The 19913-nt window shown below is 35.1% G+C and overlaps 1 protein-coding gene across 1 annotated transcript; it reads right to left on the bottom strand.

Moving 5' to 3' along the window:
* Positions 1157-9277, bottom strand: LOC109707490 (homeobox protein knotted-1-like 6). Its single transcript, XM_020228778.1, has 5 exons — positions 8467-9277; positions 8168-8290; positions 7551-7698; positions 3343-3590; positions 1157-1691 (listed from the first exon to the last, which is right to left on the bottom strand). The coding sequence occupies exons 1-5, from the start codon at positions 8953-8955 to the stop codon at positions 1470-1472; spliced, it is 1230 nt and encodes a 409-aa protein (XP_020084367.1). The 5' UTR covers positions 8956-9277; the 3' UTR covers positions 1157-1469.

Consider the following 19913-nt stretch of genomic DNA (forward strand, 5'->3'; position numbering starts at 1 on the left):
ATATCTAGAAACTAAATTTATAAATTTTAAAATTATTTACATGGTGATCAAATTGTCGTAAAATCGACAATTTTGATGGCCAATATAAGCTGTTTGCTGTTTAACGTGTAGAGCAATCCAAATTGCTTGAATTTTGATAGAAAATTCTTTATTTTATTTAGATAATGTTTGAAAACTCTAATTATCAATTGAGAAAATCTACCTCTATTTTAAGAAGGTTATTCATTTATACCGTTCATTTTTTAAACTCTTCGTGAACTTGATAATAATTTTTAAATATTACAAAATTTGATTTCTAAATGTTTCTAATTGTGTAATCAATTACAACGTGCCGATTATTAATTTGAAGTTCCGATCATTCAAAACGACTGATAGAAATATCCTCAATCCTATTAATAGGATAGTAGATGAACTGTATATAAGAGTTGAGCTAGAATACTCTCAAAAGCACCATGAAGGTGGTGCTTTTAAGTTTTTAGCCATTGGATGAAGATATATGAGAGTTGAGAAATGGTGGTAGGTGGTGGTTGGTGGTGGTAGGTGAAATAGTGTTTGATCAAAGCTATTAGTAATCAAGAAGTGATCAAAGGCTAGAAACTTAGAAGCGCATCAAGAGGTTGGTGCTTCTAAAGTATTCTAGCTCAATTCGTGTGATATAGTATATATATATATATATATATATAGAGAGAGAGAGAGAGAGAGAGAGAGAGAGAGAGTTGACCTAGAATACTTGCAAAAGTATTATGTGAGTGGTGCTTTTGAGTTTTTAGCCATTGGATGGAGAGATATGAGGTTGAGATGATGATGGTAGGTAGTGGTAGATGGAATAGTGTTTAATCCAAAGACTATTAGTAATCAAGGAGTAGATCCAATAGCTAAAAACCTAATAGCATCATGCGAGTAATACTTGTAAAAATATTCTAACTCAATTATATATATATATATATATTCCCTGTTAACCACAGTAAGATGTTCACACGGCAAAACACAAACTATAGTACTAAAATAATTACTTAATTACATACTAATTTTCACAAAATCATTTGCCAAACAACCAAAATCTAAATAAATTAATTAGCAAACACTTCAAAAGCACTTCTTTATGTTTCCTTTCTATATAGCTCGTACATTATGCATAATTAGTAGAACTAGTTGATGAGTTTAATTCCCCCTTTGTTTAAACAACTAATAATTAAGCTCCACATAAAAACACTCATCCAGCTAACTCAGAAAAATAAAAAAGCTACAACATTAATACAAGTACTCAACAAGAAATAAATGTTCTAGCTAGAAATAATAACACAAAATACATAAATACTAGCTTAAGTGCATACATACACACTTGGATACATTGAACATAATCATAAATACGAGAGGTGCGACCACTACTAGAAGATGTTCGTAATCGGTCTTGAGCACACATCGATCGTTAGCGACCGTACGTACTTCATTATTATTCACTAACTAGTTTAAGGCCCGAAGCGGTAGAGTCCGTCGTTGACGAAGTGGCCATCCATGTAGAGAGCGGCGGCGGCAGCGGCAGCAGCATTCGGCGGGTGGTAGCCGTCCATCATGACGAACTGCATCTCATCGGACGGCTTCCAGTGGCGCTTCCTTTGGTTGATGAACCAGTTGTTGATCTGCTTCAGATCAAGCCCCGTGGATTCGGCTAACGCCACCTTTTGCGTCTCCTGCGTGTTTGTTATCGATCGCATGAATGAGTTATACAAAGTACCTTGTTACATGATCACATGAATGAGCATACAAAGTACCTAGCTACAAATTCTCGGTTAAAAATTATGGTCCTTAAACATTCGTGATATTGCAGAACATACCTGAGGCAGGCCTATGCCGCGTTAAGAGAGAAAATGCACGAGGACGGAAAGAAAGATGCACGAAGAACACAATTCTTTGACAAAACGAAAATATTATTAATCAACTCTAAAGCTTATTACAGTAACTAAACGCCATGTATATATATAGGGTCGATATCCGAATTTACTATAATTGAAGGTGATAAGCTCTAATATATCTCTAAACCTAAACCGATGAGAAATAACAAAATAATCGGACTCAAAATAGAAAAAATATAAAACCTTTTGAAAATAACCTAAAAATGCAAAAATAGAGGCCGAAACAGTTGAATTTGAGCCCTAAACTCAGCCGGAACTACTTTGTTGTTCGACGCATAGATCTCGAAAAGTGTTTTCCGAATTGGGGTTGCATGTTGAAATCGGACACTCGAGCGAAAAGTGATGGCCGTTTAAAAATTTTCCGCGCCGATTGTAAAATTGCCGAACTAAACAGAATTTTTGGCCCTGCTTAATTGGGTCACGCTTTTCCAGAAACTCTACCACTAACTTGGCTGCATCACTATCCAAACTATGGCCCGCTTTGATCTATCTAACCTCTTAATTTGTTTAATTTGAGCAATTTGATAACTCTTAAACTTTAAAATTTGCACATCTCATTTACTCTAACAATTAGTGTGTGAGATTATTTCAAGTGACTACATTTTCATAAAACAAGTGTTAATTCACATCCAATTATATAGAAGTGTTGTTGAATGGTTCAATTCAAACAAATTGATGAGTTAGGTATAAAAAATCAAAACTTAATTACTTATATTTTGAAATTAGATTACTAACTACAATTTGCCAAACGAAACTCCGACATTCATCACTCACATGACCATAAACCCCTCTCCCTAAAATATCTTACCATTTCACTTCACTCGAAACAAGATTAAAACGATTTTTTCACAAGCAGGAGGAAGGCGTAGAACACGCAACTCAATAGCCGTCGATGGCATGTAGTATATTATGCAAGAGTTTCATGTACTATAATATAAGTTGACGAACAATATCGATGTTGAACATAAGAACACTAACCAAGGCATGAGGCAGGATATGATGCAAGAGTTTCATGCACTATAATCTAAGTCGACGGACGATATCAACGTTGAACATAAAACACTAACCGAGGGATAAGCCAGTATATTATGCAAGAGTTTCATGGACTATAATCTGAGTCCACAAACGATATCAACGTTGAACATAAAAACACTAACCGAGGGATAAGCCAGTATATTACGCAAGAGTTTCGTGGACTATGATATAAGTTGACGGATGATACCAATGTTGAACATAAAAACACTTACCGAGGGATAAGGCAGTATCCTATGCAAGAGTTTCGTGGACTATGTTATAAGTCGACGGATGATACCAATGTTGAACATAAAAACACTTACTGAGGGATAAGGCAGTATCCTATGCAAGAGTTTCACGGACTATGATAGAAGTCGACCGATGATATCAATGTTGATAACATAAAGACACTAACCGAGGGATAGGGCCATTTGTAGTGGAGTTCCCACCAGTTGAGCAGCTGTTGGCGTGCGTCCTTGGGGAGCTTGCCTTTCTTCTTTTTCTTGGACAGCTCCTGCTTCAGGCTGCCGAGGTACCCGCTGTACCTCTTCAGCAGATGCTGCCTCAGCTCCTGGCCTTCGCCGCGCGCGTCGAGATCCCTCAGATCGGTTTCTCCCCCGCTTCCGTCCTGGTCCTCCTCAGAAGAACACGCTCCGCATTTATCTATCATACATACATTAAATATCAGATGCAGGAACTCAAGCTCATTTCAGCAGATACTTGCTATGATTATAAACCTTAAATTTGCTATGATCTACAGAAATTATACCCATTAAACTTGATTTGATCCAAAGTATAAATCACAAACATGGAACATATGTAGGTAAACTAGATGATGCAAGCTTTTCTTCATTTTTTTTCCCAATGTTTTACCAATCTGAAGATATGTAGTACATTGATTCAAAAAGAAAGATATACAAATTAGCAGCTATAAAATGCCAGATATATAAAAATCCATCCTCATGGATTATCATATATAGACACAGATTTTCAAAAAGTAAGGTAATTGCATAAATTATTAAAGCAAATAAGTAAAAGGAAAAACAGGCGGTAATGAATTCTACCGGATATGAGAAAACATAGGTCGTCATTTACGTGTGTGTGTGTGTGTGTGTGTGTGTGTGTGTGTGCGTGTGTGATGGTTCCATGCTATGTGTTTTGTATAATGTGTGGTTTTGCTTATATACTTTATTTACATACACTTATATATAGATGATGACTACAACGAAAGCATACTTCATCGTATAAAATGAACATTGCACTACAATATGGCATGTGATGATAATATTATTTCTGTACTTCTAGAAATAAACAGAAGTATGTACACATTTCTCATAACAACAAAAATCAGAAAAGAAGAAAAAATTGAAGACTACGATAATGGAGATTAGCATTTAAATAAATTCAAGAACAGTGGTACCAACAATAAAAAGGTAGAAAAATTGCAACAATGTAGTGAAAAATCTGGCTTTGGACCACGTAATTAAATTCGCATTTACAGCGAATGTGGGATAGGGTCTACTAAACCTGGCACCTATTCGCATGAGATATCATTCTAAGAAAAGTCACAACAAATCTGTATGCAAGGAGCATGAGTAAATTTATTTTCATATATAATTTTTTTCGAAGTAAATTTATTATCATATATAATTTTTCCTTTTTCCAAGTAAATTATCACATACATATGTGACTAGAAAGAAATTTTATGCAGATCTATGACTATGTGATAGTAAAGCTATCGTTGATCAGCGCAAGAAGACACAGCAAATCGAGCATACGATCATTGCATTATGAACAATTGCTCCTAACTATTTAGTCCTCACAAAGAAGAGATGACTCACAATAACCAAACACGAACTACCCGTCGTGACAGAAATGTAAGTTACTTTAACATAATAATTAAAATTGATTAGTTAATATGACACAAGTAGTAAAAAATGTTACAACGATAATGCTCGCAATGATTTAAAATATAGTCGGTTGAGCGTTTATCTAACTTTATCATGCTCTTACTGGTTGAAGTTGTTAGATATGCTAACTAGAAAACTAGATAAAACATTGAGTTGAGTTTTTATCTTTTATTGTCTAACTCCTCTCGATCACATGGAATCTGACCCCACATCCTCATGTTCTCTCTTATATGCTCTCTCATATTTTACTAGTGGTTTACATATATACAAATTGCCAATATACCATAACAAGTGTACTGGAGAGAATTGCTTGAACACCTATCACACAATAGAGTTTTTGTTGGAGAGAGTTGTCGGGCCCTAAACAAACAAACAAACAGGAAAAAAAAAAAAAAGAACTGCAATGAAATAACCAAATTACAGATTTTGAAGGAAAATATAAATTTCGAAAACTATCAGCTCGAAATTGATTTGACAGCGCGCATGTGCCAACTTGCTTTTTTTTAGTGTCTTTATCTTCGAAAGTTCATTTCATGATACAATCCAACTGCAGATCAAAATGACAAAAAGATGGCACTAGAGGAGAATATTAATTGTACATTTTCATGCTTGAATAGTTCAAACTATGAATAATATAACAAAAAACAAATGAATGAAGTTACATTAGAGAATGTTCAGTCAATTCTGAATTCACATATTTCGAGTACTAAAAACAGATTACCAAAAGAAAACTAAAAGTTGTACAAAAGATTAAACAACGAACCCTACAAAAAGGCTAATCCATGGGTTAGTAGCTTAAAAGAATTAAAAATATATATATATGAGTAGCTTAGGATTAGGAGTAGACAAATTAAGAGGAAAGAGAAGTTCCACAAGATTAAATAATCAAGACCAAACAAGTAAAGAATCTTTTAAGAAAAGTTCCGTTGAGTTACGCCAAAACTCCATCCAATGTGGACAATTTCCCTCAAAAAAAAGATTAATCAATTTTAAACCCCAGGTGGAACTGGGATGTGTTAAATATAAAAATACTTAGCCGATGTGCACCTCACTTCGGCACCTTTTGACTTCCTTTAATATTAGCCCGAAGTAGTGTATTCGGTCAAATCCACACCACAAGAAAGTAGAGATTTTACGGAGCTTGTGTTTCATGATTACCAAACATACCCTTAAATCTTGCTAAAAGTGCACCAAAGAAGAGTGATTAGAGAAGCATCCAATGCTAGCTCTTTCCATTGCCCATTCCCCAGTTCATGAGAGAGAGAGAGAAAGAGAGAGAGAGAGAGAGAGAGAGAGAGAGGGAGGAGGAAATTGCAATACAATGTTGATCAAAGGATATAAATGTGATACAACATATATACAATGAAAAGATATACATGTGTGACATATAAAATAATATATTATTACTATTATTTTATTTTATATTTTGTATACACACTATATGTCAAAGATTTAAGGCCACGAGCCAATTACTGCAGCGATTATTCTCGAGGCATAGAATTCTCACACACAAAAACTTTGGAACCCTAAAAAGATTACCCAAAATTGTCAGAACAAAAGGAGGTCTAGTTTTCACACACCATTTACTATACCCATCCCCCCTTACTCTCTCAAAAAATATTCGCATTTTCCCCATTAAAACATGTTGGAACAAAACAAAATAAAAAAACTTCTACAAATATTATCACTAATAAATAAAATGGTAGGAGATGAGACTGCAGTGAGGAACTGAGTAACTGTGCTACTATACCCTCGTGATAGGTCAAAAGAAACCCCCTCCTTTACCCCCTCCTCATTACATGAGCCTATATTATATAGCAAATACTAAGATATGTATATATATATACAACATATATGTATATATAATAAAGATAGTGGTGTGTGTGTGTGTGTATATATATATATATATATATATAGAGAGAGAGAGAGAGAGAGAGAGAGAGAGACAGAGAGAGAGAGAGTTAATGATGGAGAAATGAGAAGAACAATTTTATTCTGGTTTGCGTGACAGAAGGGGGTTCACCTCGTAACAATGCATGTGTACTTGGACTACTGACATACGGCAGTAGCAGTACTCTTCTTCCTCCTCCTCCTCCTCGGCCTTGCACTGTTTACCAAACCCTAACTCACTCTCCCTATCCCTCTCCTTCTCCTTTCCCTCATGGGTAAGGTTGATAATAATAAGAGCAATAATAAAACCCAAAAGAGAAAGGAAAAAGAAAAAAAAAAAAAGAGAGAGAGAAAAAGAGACCCACATGCAACATGTATATACTATGCTTAGTGCTTCAATGTAGGGTTAATTAGGAAGTGAAATGGTTCAAAGTTGATTGAACCATCATGAGAGGCTCCCCTCTCCCCTTACCCTCACTAGTAAGGTTAATTAATAAGAGCAAAACCTATTTAAAGAGAAGGGCCAAAAAAAAGACATAAATAAACTTTATAAAAAAAAAAAACAGAGAAAGAAAAAGGCCCACATGCAGCATATAGTTCTTACTATGCTCAACATTTCTTTGTAGGGTTTAGGGAGTGAATTAAGGTTCATTAATAAGAGAGAGCCATAAAAAGAGAAGGGAAAAAAGAAAGAAAGAAAGAAGGAGAAAGAAAAAGGCTCATATATATGCAACATATACTATGTTGAATAATGTTTCTTTGTGGGGTATAGGGAGTGAAATGCATGGTGTATATGTGTGTGTGTATATATGTATAGTTGTACCAGAAGAGAGGATGCCACCGAGGGAGGAGCGGTTGGAGAGGGAGAGGGAGTTGAGTTGGGACTCCACCCTGCGAAGGAACTCCATGGCCTCTTGTAATGGCCTCGTTAGCTCCTCCCTATACTTCACCAACATCTCATGATACGCCTCCTATTCAGAAGTAAAAAAGAAGAGGATTAATTAATTTGCTGATTAAGAAATCTCTCTCTCTCTAAGTACATATGAGGTAGCTAAAAACCATATATTATATAACTTGATGAGAAGGCATAATATGTAAACACTAGAAGAAGAACAAGAACAAGGAGGAGATTTGCTAAGAACCACAAAATACAAGCTCTAGCTAAAGATATATATATATATATATATATATATATATATATATATATATATATATATATATATATATATACCCCCATCCCAGTATAATTATGAGTGGGAGTTGGAATAATTTTGTAGCTTCAGTACCGAAATAAATGTTGATATCTACGATTTTTTCTAAGTCACGAGTTCAGTTCCGTAACATCAATATATATGTATATATACATATACATATATGTGAAAAGCATAGGTTTATAGATTGATGTACACGTATACATGTGATTAGTACTAGTAAACCCACCATGAACTGGTCGAGCTCGGGCTCGGTGGGCGCGTCGAGAGAGCTCAGCGCGGCGCGTTGCCGCGCCTCCAAGTCCTGCGCCAGCGCCGAGAGCCGCGCCGCCACCTCCGGCGGAGCCCCCACCTGGATCAGAAATTAAGTCACTACTACTACTACTACTACTACGACTACTACTACTACCACTATAAATCATCATACGTACAATTTATTAATGATCATTAATTTGGACACACAAACTAACAAAGTAGTAAACAAGAGAATTAAAGGGGGAAAAAAAAGTTACAAGAAACAAAACATGCCTTTTGGCAGTCTAAGTAGGCAGCAAGAAGGGATGAGTAGTGGGGGTGGGAGATGATCTTAGCCTTGATGGCCTCCACATCACCATTATTAGCAGGGATCATCACTTGAGAGGAAGAGCCCTCCTCGTTGGGTTTGGGTTCAAGGTGAGGATGATGATTATGATTATGATTATTATGATTATTGTTATTACTGCTACTGTTGTTGTTGTTGTTGTTGCTATGATGATGGTTGTGGAAGGGGTGATTAGAACAACTAGTAAAGGGAATAAGGTGGTGGCCTCCACTACTACTACTACTCAAGTGAGGAGGAGGAGCAAGTTGAGGATGTGGTGCTGGTGCAACCACTGCAGTGTTTGTTGTTGCAGTAGAAGCAGCAGCAGCAGTAGCAGTAGCAGTAGTAGTAGTAGTGGTGGAGTGTGAAGAGAAAGCATACATCAATGATCCCCATGGATTGTTACCACCTCCAAACTGCTGGGAAATTTCCTCCATTCCCTCTCTGCAACAACAACCCCCACACCCACACACACACACACACACACACACAAAAACTGAAGCTTTTTGGGAGGAGAGAAAGAAAAGGGAGGAGTAAAGGGTAGGGGGAGAGAGAAGCAAAAGAGAGGAGTGGAGCTCTCTCTAAGCTATCATTTGATTAAGAGAGAGAGAGAGAGAGAGAGGGAGAGAGAGAGAGGGGAGGAAGAGGAAAGGAGATAGGCTGGATGCAACACACCTAGAGAGAGAGAGAGAGGGAGAGAGAGAAAGGGTGAGAGAGAGAGAGAGGAGGGGAAAAGGGTGTGTGGTGGCTTTCTTTTCCAAGTCAAATCAAGGGGGAAGTGGCCATGAAGTGGCGGTGGAGAAATAAAAACCCAAAGACACAAAAGATACGCATGTATATGTATGTACAATAAAAAAAATAATAATAATAATATAAGAATGCTGTTTAACCACTGTTAAAAAAAAACATTCTTAAGCATTCTATGTATCGTTTGATTCGAAAATAAGTAAAAAGTAATTATTTCAGAAATAGATATAAATTGAGGTATAAATAAGATTAGATCAATTTTATATTTGGATAAAAATTAAGTTATTCCTAGAAATAAAAAAAAATAACGTTTGGCTAGGTAAGATAGTATAAGAAAAATAGTAGATTTTTATAAATAAAAAATAATTATATTATCCTCTTATTATATTTGAATTTAAATTTTTAAATTTAAATTTTTAAATTTAAATTTTTAAATTTAAAATTTTAACTTTGAAATTTCAAAANAAATTCTACTTAAACTTAAATTTAATAAAAAGAATTTATTAAAATATTTAAATATAATTTATTATAAATTTTATTATAATATTTATATATAAATAATATGTATTAATATAGTACAATTAATAATTTTATAATAAAAATAATATATTATAATATATAACATATTATATTTAAATAATTTAGTTTTAATTCAATTTATAATTTTAATTAAGTTTGAAATTAAGTATTGGAATAACATTATTCCACCAAAATGGTAAAATAGCAAATCCCTTGCTATTCCGAGATAACCAGGAATAGCAAGGTTCGACTGGAATAAAATATTCCAGCCAAATTTCATCCCGTTTGACGGAATAGCGGGGTTTCGTTATCCCTACTTATCCCCCAACCAAACGGGTTACATTATACCCAAAATCCACATTTCAAAAAATATCTTTAGGCCAATTTGCATAAAAAATCCATTTATTTTGGACTTTTCAAAACGGGCCACCTTTTTTGTTTTGGCAGATTCAGCACCCGTTTTTTCAGCAAACTGACCAAATCTTATTACTTTTTTTCTTTCCTCTTTCTCTCCACTCTTCCGTTTCTGTCGTTTTTTTTTTTTTCTCGCCCAAAAAAAAAGAGGGCGATCGGACCGTTCGGCCCTCCCTCTTCACCCTCCTTCTTCACCGTTGCCTCGCTCCTCACCTTCCTCTCCCACGCCTCTGCGACCTCTCGTCCTCTCCCGCCGCCGCCGCCGAAGCCCACCCCCGTTCGTCTCCGTCGCAGTCGCAGCCGAAGGCACCACGGCCATGACGGCGCGCAGGCCCATTTGGCGCTCGTCCCGTCGTTCTCCGTCGCGAGCCCTCGTACCGCCGCCGGCGGCGTCGTCATCGCTATCGACGCAAAATTTCAGGCGGCGCGGCGGAGGAGACGGTGCAGAGTTCTGTCGCCGGCGGCTGTGAAGCGGAGCTACCGGATTGGACGCCGGCGACGCCGTCGACGCGTCCAGGCCGTCGGCCTGCTGCACTCGCCATCGCGCTGAGGCCAGCCGGACTCTGTCAGCTTGCGACTGTGGAGTTCGGACCGCGACGTCGAGCCGGGCTGCGGCGACGATGCGCTTGAGGACAAATACTAATTAACAATCAGAAACCTCGTCCGCGGCGGGGTGGAGCTGACTGACGCGGCTTGCTCCTGACGCGGGGCGCGCGCGCGTGCGGGGCGATGTCGGCGGGGGGACCGGTGCACGCGCGGCGTGCGACAGGGGCACTGCGGGGCGGCGGCTGGCATGCTTTTCTTGCTTTCTTTCTATGTAATGGCTCGACACCATTAACATTAATGGTGTAATTTCTGGTGTAATGGTGTAATGGTGCACCATTGAGTGTAATGGATGCCTCATTGCACATAAATTCGGTGAATTGCCATTCACCATATAATGGGGGTGGGCTTGGCGACAGGCAAGGGGGACGACAATGACGGCGAGGAGACGACGGTGGGCCCCGGTGGACGGGCTCAGCAAGGGGGAGTGAACCGAGGCGATGGAGGTTACGAGGCGTGTCGGCAAAGGGGCGAGAACGATGGGCTCGCGACGGCGACAGGCACCGGCGACGGAGACGACGGTAGGGGGTAGGGCTCGACGGCGAGCTGGCGAGGAGAGGAGGAGGGTCGCGGCGGAGCTGTCGCGTGCAAGAGAGGAGACGATCGCGGGGAATTCTCGACACTTGAGCTGACGGAATGAGCTTGCTCCGCCCCTGCAAACTTCCCCAGGGTGACGACACGGCGGCGGGTTCGAGCTTGTTAGAGGAGGAGGAGAGAGGACGGGAGCTTCGCGGCGGTATGAGCGAGGACGACGGGAGATGTGAGGAGGGGCATGAGGGAGGAGAAAGAAAAGAGGATGAGAAGAGGAGGCGAAGACGACGGCTGGGGTGGCTCGGCTTGGGCTGGGGCGGTTGGGAGAGAGGAGAGGGTTCGGCTTGCGGCAGCCGGAGGGAGGGGCTAGCGGGGGCTCGAAAAAGAACAAGAAAAAAAAAAAAGAACGGAAAGAACAGAGGGAAAGAGAAAGAGGGGGGAAGAGGAAAAGTATAAGGTATTATTTGGTCAGTTTATGAAAAGAACACGAGCCGAGAATCTGACAAAAACGTGAAAAAAAAGTGACCCGATTTTGCAAGAAGCCAAAATAAGTTGGATTTTTATTGCAAGAAGGCCATATCTTATATTAAACTTTCATTATATAAAAACTAATTCATTAAATAATAAATTTATCACTTTTTAATTATTCAATATTTTAAAAGTTGAATTTTAAAAAATTATTACCTTTAACATAAATTATTTTTATCTTACTTAGTATAACGTTAGTATGTAGTGCGATTTTTTTATTTGTCAATACTTTCAAATTGATGCTAAACTATATTAGAATATTTTAAAATATTATTAAATATAAAAAATATTTAAGAAATATTATTTTTTGTAGTGGTATAATTAATTGTGTTCTCTCAAACTTAGCTTAGCTACTGCATAAAAAAAAAAAAAAAAAAAGAAAAAAAAAAAAAAAAAAAAAAAAAAAAAAAAAAAAAACTGAAGAATAATTGAGAGACAGAATAGAGCTGTGGACAACAAGAGAGAGAGAGAGAGAGAGAGAGAGAGAGAGAGAGAGAGAGTGTGTAATCAGAGGGGAACAACCAGTAACATGTGAAAGAGATGGAGAGAGAGAGAGAGAGAGAGAGAGAGAGAGAGAGAGAATATATGTGGAATTTACACTACTGGAACACACAGGTGTGGGCAGTGGATGTGGGCTCGTGCCTCTCTGTGCGTCTGGTTCATGGTTGGATTCTACTAATATATATATATATAATTATATATATATGTACATACACACACTACGTAGAGAAATTGTTGGATGCACCAGGACTATGCATAGACCGAATCTTAGATAGCTCGATCCAGCGAATTTTTTTTTTGCAAGAAAGCCACAATTTCTTTTTTTTTGATTAAACAGATATGTACCCTATTTTAAAATATATTATAAAGGCGCGGGACAATTTAGTCCATAACTGATACTTAGTGTTAAATATAAAAATGTTTAAACACTGTTTTTTAATAATTTAAGCTTTTAGAGTACAACAATTGTTTCACATGGTATCAGATCAGGAGGTCCTGAGTTCGAGTCACGTCTGGCTTCTAGCATATTAATTTCCTCCCATTTAATTCAAGCCCACATCAAGGGCTGATTAAAAAGTTTCGAGCCCAGACATGAGGAAAAATGTTAAATATAAAAATGTTTAAACACCGTTCTCTAATAACTTAAGTTTTTAGAGTGCAACGGTTGTTTCACACTTAGCTCACTAAAATAGTGCCAAAAAAACACGCAAATAAACAGCGAATAAGAATTTAAAAAGCGTTGTGAGCAAAGAACAGTCTCAACTTCCTAGGACATACTTTCGTAGCCCCATTATGCAAAGAACTCTTTTTTCCAAATTTTTTGCTTTGGCTTAGATGATTGTTGAAAATTCTCATATTCTGCTCATTCTATAGCTCCCAGCAAGCCGCTGTAAAATAGAAATCAAAAGTAGTTTTAGATTGCCATGATAATATCATCCTTACTCGAGTTGCTATCTGTATTTTAATTTTGGCTAAATTACATAAAACCCTCCCGTCAAAATCTGAATTTTCACTTTTTCCCCTGTGATTTAAAAACCTACACTTTGCCTCCTTGTAAAATAAAAAATGTTCATAGAGGGTTACGATATGAACTGTGATGATAAAATGACTATTTTGCCCCTCACCATGATCACAGAAGAAAAAGTTGAGGACTTTATAAACGGAATCCTAATGGATTACTAATGGCAGGGGGCGAATTGAACATTTTTCATTTTACAATGAGACAAAGTGTAGGGTTTTAAATGATAGGAGGGAAAGTGAAAAATCGGATTTTGACTGGGGGTTTATGTAATTTAGCCTTTAATTTTAAGTTAGAATTAATAATTTCGTTTTAAAAGATTTGAAGTGGTAGTTCACAATAGTTCAACAATTATTAGAAAATTATTATCTCAGCACTTGATTACAGAATGCGCATCCTTAATCTTATCAAAATAATATTAATAAGACTAAGGAGTAAAAGATTATCTCTAGCTACTAACCTTACTCCTAAATATATACCATTCTAAATGATAAACCAATTACTCAGATTGATTTATAAAACTATTTAGAATTTTTTAGTTTAATGTCATATAGTGTAGCTAAAAATATATAGTGCTGACAATATTATAACAGTTATAACTATATATATGTATCTTGCTTGGTTGGATATGGTAGAAAATACTATAATTATAAATAATTTATTTTATTGCATGCAATTGAATACTATATTTATAAATTTTATTCCTTTATATTCCGGGCGGTGAGATTACCCGTACGATAGAAGAAAAATATTATTTAAAGTAGATCATTTAGTTTACCTTATGTTTATAATTTAATCACTCTATTCATGCAGGTGTTGTGGTTTAGGCGTTTATTATAATTAATTTTTTTTGTACAGTTCCAACATTATAGCAGCTAGATTTAAATTTATCAAATTAAATAGCATATATGAATTTACATACAATTAAATCTGTAAGATAGTTGTAATTGAATGTAACCAAATGGCTTTTTAATTTATTATTTTTACCTTTATCTTATTCTCACATAATAAATTTTAAATATTAGTTATCTAGAATCTTTTAGACTAGATGAACTTTTCTTTCTTTTCATTTTAAGATCTCTAATTTGGAGTTCTATAAATACTAATATATCCTATCGGATCGTATATATTAACTATTAACTCCAAAATTTTAAACTGTCAGAAATATACAACCAATTCACTTATAAGCGTACATATACAACTCCCACAGCCCAACCAACCTCACGCCACTTCAAATATGACTCGATCTAATTCGATCTTCCGTTGCTGGTCAGAATGCTGGCCTTTGTAAGCCAACATATCTTATTAAAAAAATATAAAAAAAGAAAAAAAAAATGGTCTATATGTAGACTTGTTCCATGCAATATATAATTTCTCATACTACAAACCTTAATAACATGTATACTCTTCTTTCTCTCTCTAAAAAAACTCTCCCCACTCAGACTCTCTTTCTCTCTCTTCTATGATCTTTGTGTCTCACTCTGACAAGACTTCCTGGCCCCTGCTGTTCCTCATGCTGTTCTGTATAACTTGGGGAAACGAGGGATTAATTAATTAATAATTAAATTATTATCATACTCAAAAAATATATATATAATATATATAAAAAAGAAGATCATTCCCTAGACGAAATATTCCATAGCACGATCGATATGCATGCTTACGACATCTAATCCTGGCTTTTCCAAATCTCTTCTTATTAGTTTATTAATTAGATGTGTTCTACGGACTTTTAGTAACATTATTATTACTATGTGTTTACTTCATTATTGTGATTCAGATGTTACATAGTACATTAGCCACCTTTTAAGTGTACTAATTATAGGAGAACTTTTACTAATTATAATAATTATTATTATAGCAAAAGGTTGTACATATGTAGTTATATATTGTCTATCTAAAGTGGTTAGGATACAAATAGATGAATATGATAAGTGTCCCTTCAAAAAGTGTAAGCTCCATACAAATATTTTTAAAAACAAATTAAAGAGTAAGCTCCACATGCAAGATGAAGGGCCCAACAACTTGTTTTAGACAATTCGGTTAGAAATATGATAGTTTAGTTAACCTTTAATTTTAGTAAAATATAAGACACACGCTAATAATTTGTTCAAATAAACTGTTCATCTGCGCAATGAAAAAATTATTAACTTTCATTTTTAATGAATGATAGCAAGCTAAGCAACTAAAGACATTTTAATTCTACTTTTTTTTTTAATATAGGAAACTTTTGTTTAACTTTTTTCTTTTGGACAACCCCAGGATTACTAGAATACACTTTTAAGTTCCTGAAACTTAAAAACTAGATGATTTTTTGTTTTAGAGTAATTCTATATGTATTTCTATAAAGTTTAATTTATTAAGAACAGGTTTATTCCTCCAAAGTTTTCTAATTAACTACAATATATATTCGTTTGAAACTTTGCAATGTGTAAGTTTATGGCTATAGTTTGGGCATTAGTTGACTGTTAAATTTTAGTATTTAGAATTATTATGTCCTAGGAAAAAGATAGTTTTCATAAAAAGGTTTTGTGGTAGAAAATAATATTTGATATTAATTAAATATGATTAAAAAGTACTTTTTAAGCGTGAAATGAATATTTTGTCGAATAAAATTTAATTTTAATCAGTCAATTAAGAGAGAAATATATATTTGCAAGTCTAGGTAACTTTAAGAAAATATTGACTACTTAAATTCTATAAAAATTAATATATAATTTTATTGAAGTGCATGTATAATTGCCCCATTTTTCAAAAAGAAATGTTATTGACATACACCAAAGTGGAGTGTACATTTTACACATTTTTTATTTTAGGATCATTATTTTTTTCTTGTCACATTAATTAATTTTTATTTTTATTAAAAATTATTTAGATTTTTGTAAATTCTAAAATAAAAGATGTAAGATCTATAGCTCTCACTTTGGATGTAGAAGTAGGATTTTCCTTTTTCAAAAAAATATATAATAAAATTATTTTTTTAAAAATTATAATAAAATTAAATTTTTTTAAAATAATTTAATTGGTTCAAAATATTATTATACTAATAATATGACACTCATATTCCACAATATTTTGACGCTGTCAAACTACTATTGGCCAGGGCTTGCTTGGTATTATGTTTTTTTTTTTTGGGTATTCAATTAAATTAAAAAGGTTAAATACACATAGGGTGGTGTGAGTAATTAATGAGATGGGAAATATGCTTGATGGGGAGTCTAATAAGTGTTGGGGAATAAAGTTGCAATGCTCATCATGATGGGGAAGAACTAAAGTATACTACGTTTTGATGTGACACTTTGTCGATATTAGCATTTTTTTATAATAATTAATTAGGTGAATCTGAGATCAATCTACTCAGGCCATTTAAAATGTTTTTGTAAAACAATAAATTTGTAATTGAGATCTAATTTCCACTAGATTATAATAGGTTCGGGGAGTAATTAATTTCTAGATTTAGCAATTTTTAGAACCAACTGTTACCATGTATATTATATACAATACATATATTATTGGAAAAACTTCAAAAATCCCATGTGGTTTCGTATTTTTTTATTTTAGTACCCTATGATTTAAAGTGTATCAAGTTAGTACCCCGTGGTTTCTCACTTTATCACTTTAGTATCCTGTGGTTTAAAGTGTATCAAGTTAGTACTCTGTGGTTTATTTCTGTATCAAGTTAATACTCTGTGGTTTTATTTTTGTATCAAGTTAGTATCCTGTGGTTTTTAAACCACAGGATGCTAAAGTGATAAAGTGCGAAACCACATGGTACTTACTTGATACACTTTAAACCATAGGGTATTAAAGTGAAAAAGTGCAAAACCACAGAGTACTAACTTGATACACTTTAAACCACAGGGTACTAAAGCGAGAAAAAGTAAAACCACATGGGGGGTATTTGAAGTTTCCTATTTTATATATAGAGTCTGACTACTATACTTTTATGAGTACGATCACCCTCATACTCATAAGTTATTTTCTATGATAGAGCTTCCGAATCGACGATTCATACTGTTAAATATTATCTAGAACATTTAAAATTTATAGAAATCAAATTTTATAATTTAGCGATATCATTTATCTTACGATCAAGAGTTCACAAAATTAATAATTTTTAACGGCCGGTATGGGATACTTACTAGTTTAACGGTGTAAAAGAATTGGAATAAATTGAATTTTTAATAGAAAATTCTATTCACTAACTAGATAAAGATCAATAACTCCGATCTTAAATTGAAGGATCCAATCATCCAGTTTTAGGATGTCGTTCAATTTTGACCATTTATTTTATGCCCGCTTGATAGACTTTATTATGATTTCGAAAAATTACGAAATTTATTTTCTAGAAATTTCAAATACTCTAAATCATATTTAACGGAGTGGATCGTTGATTCGATAATTCTATCATCGAAAACAACTCATGAGTACGAAGGACCCTACACTCATAAGAGTATATAATTACTTTCATATATATATATATATATATATCAATATAATATATAATATATATGAGTATATATATACTAGTATGATATTATATATATTATATTTCTACTATATCTATAATAGTCGAATAACCTTGGTAAATTGAGTTTTCGGCCGTTGGATGAAAAGATGTGGCGGTTAGGATGATAGTGGTCCTGGTTAAATTGATAGTGTCCCCTAGGGTTGATTGGGTGGTTGGTTTAATAGTATAATCTAACGGGTGGAATGATCAAAGAGAGATCTAACGGTGGAAAACTCAATAGTACCAAGGGCTTGGTACTATTGATAGTATAATAGCCGGACTCTATATATAATATATATATAGTATAAATGAGCTCCTATACTTTTAAAAGTACCAAGTCATTGTGCCTTAGTTAAGTTTTTAGCCCTTGGATAATAGATGTGACAGGTGTATGGATGATGTGGGTCCCCTAGGATTGAGTGGGTGGTTGGTTGAATAGTATAATCTAACGGGTGAAAATAATCAAAGGCATAGATCTAACGGTAAAAAATTCACAAGCACCAAGTGCTTGGTACTTTTACAAGCACCATAGCCGGATTCTATATATATATATATTACCATGTATATTTTATGTTACTATATATATTACTTCTTTTGTTAGAATTGTCATATTTCTATACATTTTTTATTATTTCTTTATATAACAAGATATAATTATGTTTTTCCATATAAAACCTTTTTCTCTCTTTCTATATAAGAGAATGGATTTAGATGAATAAAAAATATAGAAAATTTCTCATTCTCTTGTTCATGGTATTAGAGACCTTTTAGGATTTTATTTTCTTTTGTCGATAATATTACTCCTCTCTTCAGACGGTGAATTGTCCGTCAAAGATCTGCACCACGTCGCACCACGCTTGAGGACAACATGATCCAGTTCAAGTGATTAACTGGGGCCACGATCATCCTCATCACGTTTGTGTGGCCGCGCATCGTACCAGGACGTGTGTCTAATCGAGCTGCTAGGAGTCATCTGCACACGCCTAAGCCAATTCAACCCTTTGGCTCGGCGAGCTTACTCTCTAGTAAACCACTTCTTCAAATTTGTATTCTATTTTTTTTCTTTATTTGTTTAGTTATGATATTTTCTACCTATCAATTTTCACAACTAGTTGACAAATTATCTGGTTCTAATTACTGAGAGTGGTCGATGTCTGTACAACTTTTATTTGATGCTCTAGATTTAACATATCATATTATTGGCACTAATTAATCCTTCTTCTGATGAGAAGAAACTCAAAAAGTGGAGTATTGTTGACAGACATACTCGTAAATTACATCCACGTCTGTGGAAATTTACATCAGAATACAGTTGATAAGTTTCTCTACGGCTCAACAAATGTGGGCACATCTTAAAAAACTGTATGAGCAGTCTAGCCATGTTCACTTATATGCTGAATTTCAAAAGCTGACATCGGTCCCTCAAGGTGAACACTCCATTCAGGAGTTCTATAACTTTATGCACAGTGGCACCAACTATTCATTAAGGAAGAGTCACTGTCCCAGACTTGTTTGGCTTGGACTTATGCTACCAAACAAACGCAAGTTCGTAATCAATAACGCCTTTTCCAATTTATTATGTGTCTACGGCCGGAGTTCGAGGCCTTACGATGTCAACTTCTTCGTTGATCTTTACTACCCACCATTGATGCAGCATTTGCAGAGCTTATTGTAGAGAAAAGTCGTCTTTGAGTATTGCACTCCTCCAGTCCTTTAACACCAACTGTACTTGCTACTTCCAATTAAGTCCCTCCTACTCCAGTTGTTCCGTCATTCGAGTCCTTGAATTCTATTGATTTGTTTGGCCTTCGGAAGAACAAATGCAATATTTTCAAAGCAAATATCACCAATTCTGGTGACATTCTATTCAAAATTGTAGGAAAAAAAAAAAAGTGGGCTGATCAGCATCGAAACTCTCCATGTGGTTATCTTGCAGCTGCTTCTACTTTGCAGTTTGAACTCTGCTATTTGTTTAGTAAAAAATAAATGAAGCAAAATTTGGGTGCGTGAGAAAGGAAGTAATG

Source organism: Ananas comosus, linkage group 1, assembly GCF_001540865.1.
Source record: "Ananas comosus cultivar F153 linkage group 1, ASM154086v1, whole genome shotgun sequence".
Classification (NCBI taxonomy): domain Eukaryota; kingdom Viridiplantae; phylum Streptophyta; class Magnoliopsida; order Poales; family Bromeliaceae; genus Ananas; species Ananas comosus.

Bases quoted from the DNA above. Each gene is read 5' to 3' on its own strand.
- LOC109707490 (XM_020228778.1), bottom strand. From the start codon at position 8,955: ATGGAGGAAATTTCCCAGCAGTTTGGAGGTGGTAACAATCCATGGGGA. The intron at 3,591-7,550 runs GTACAACTATAC...TATGTATGATAG, and splicing joins CGGTGGCATCCTCTCTTCTG to ATAAATGCGGAGCGTGTTCT. The intron at 1,692-3,342 runs GTTAGTGTCTTT...ACAAACACGCAG, and splicing joins ACAAATGGCCCTATCCCTCG to GAGACGCAAAAGGTGGCGTT.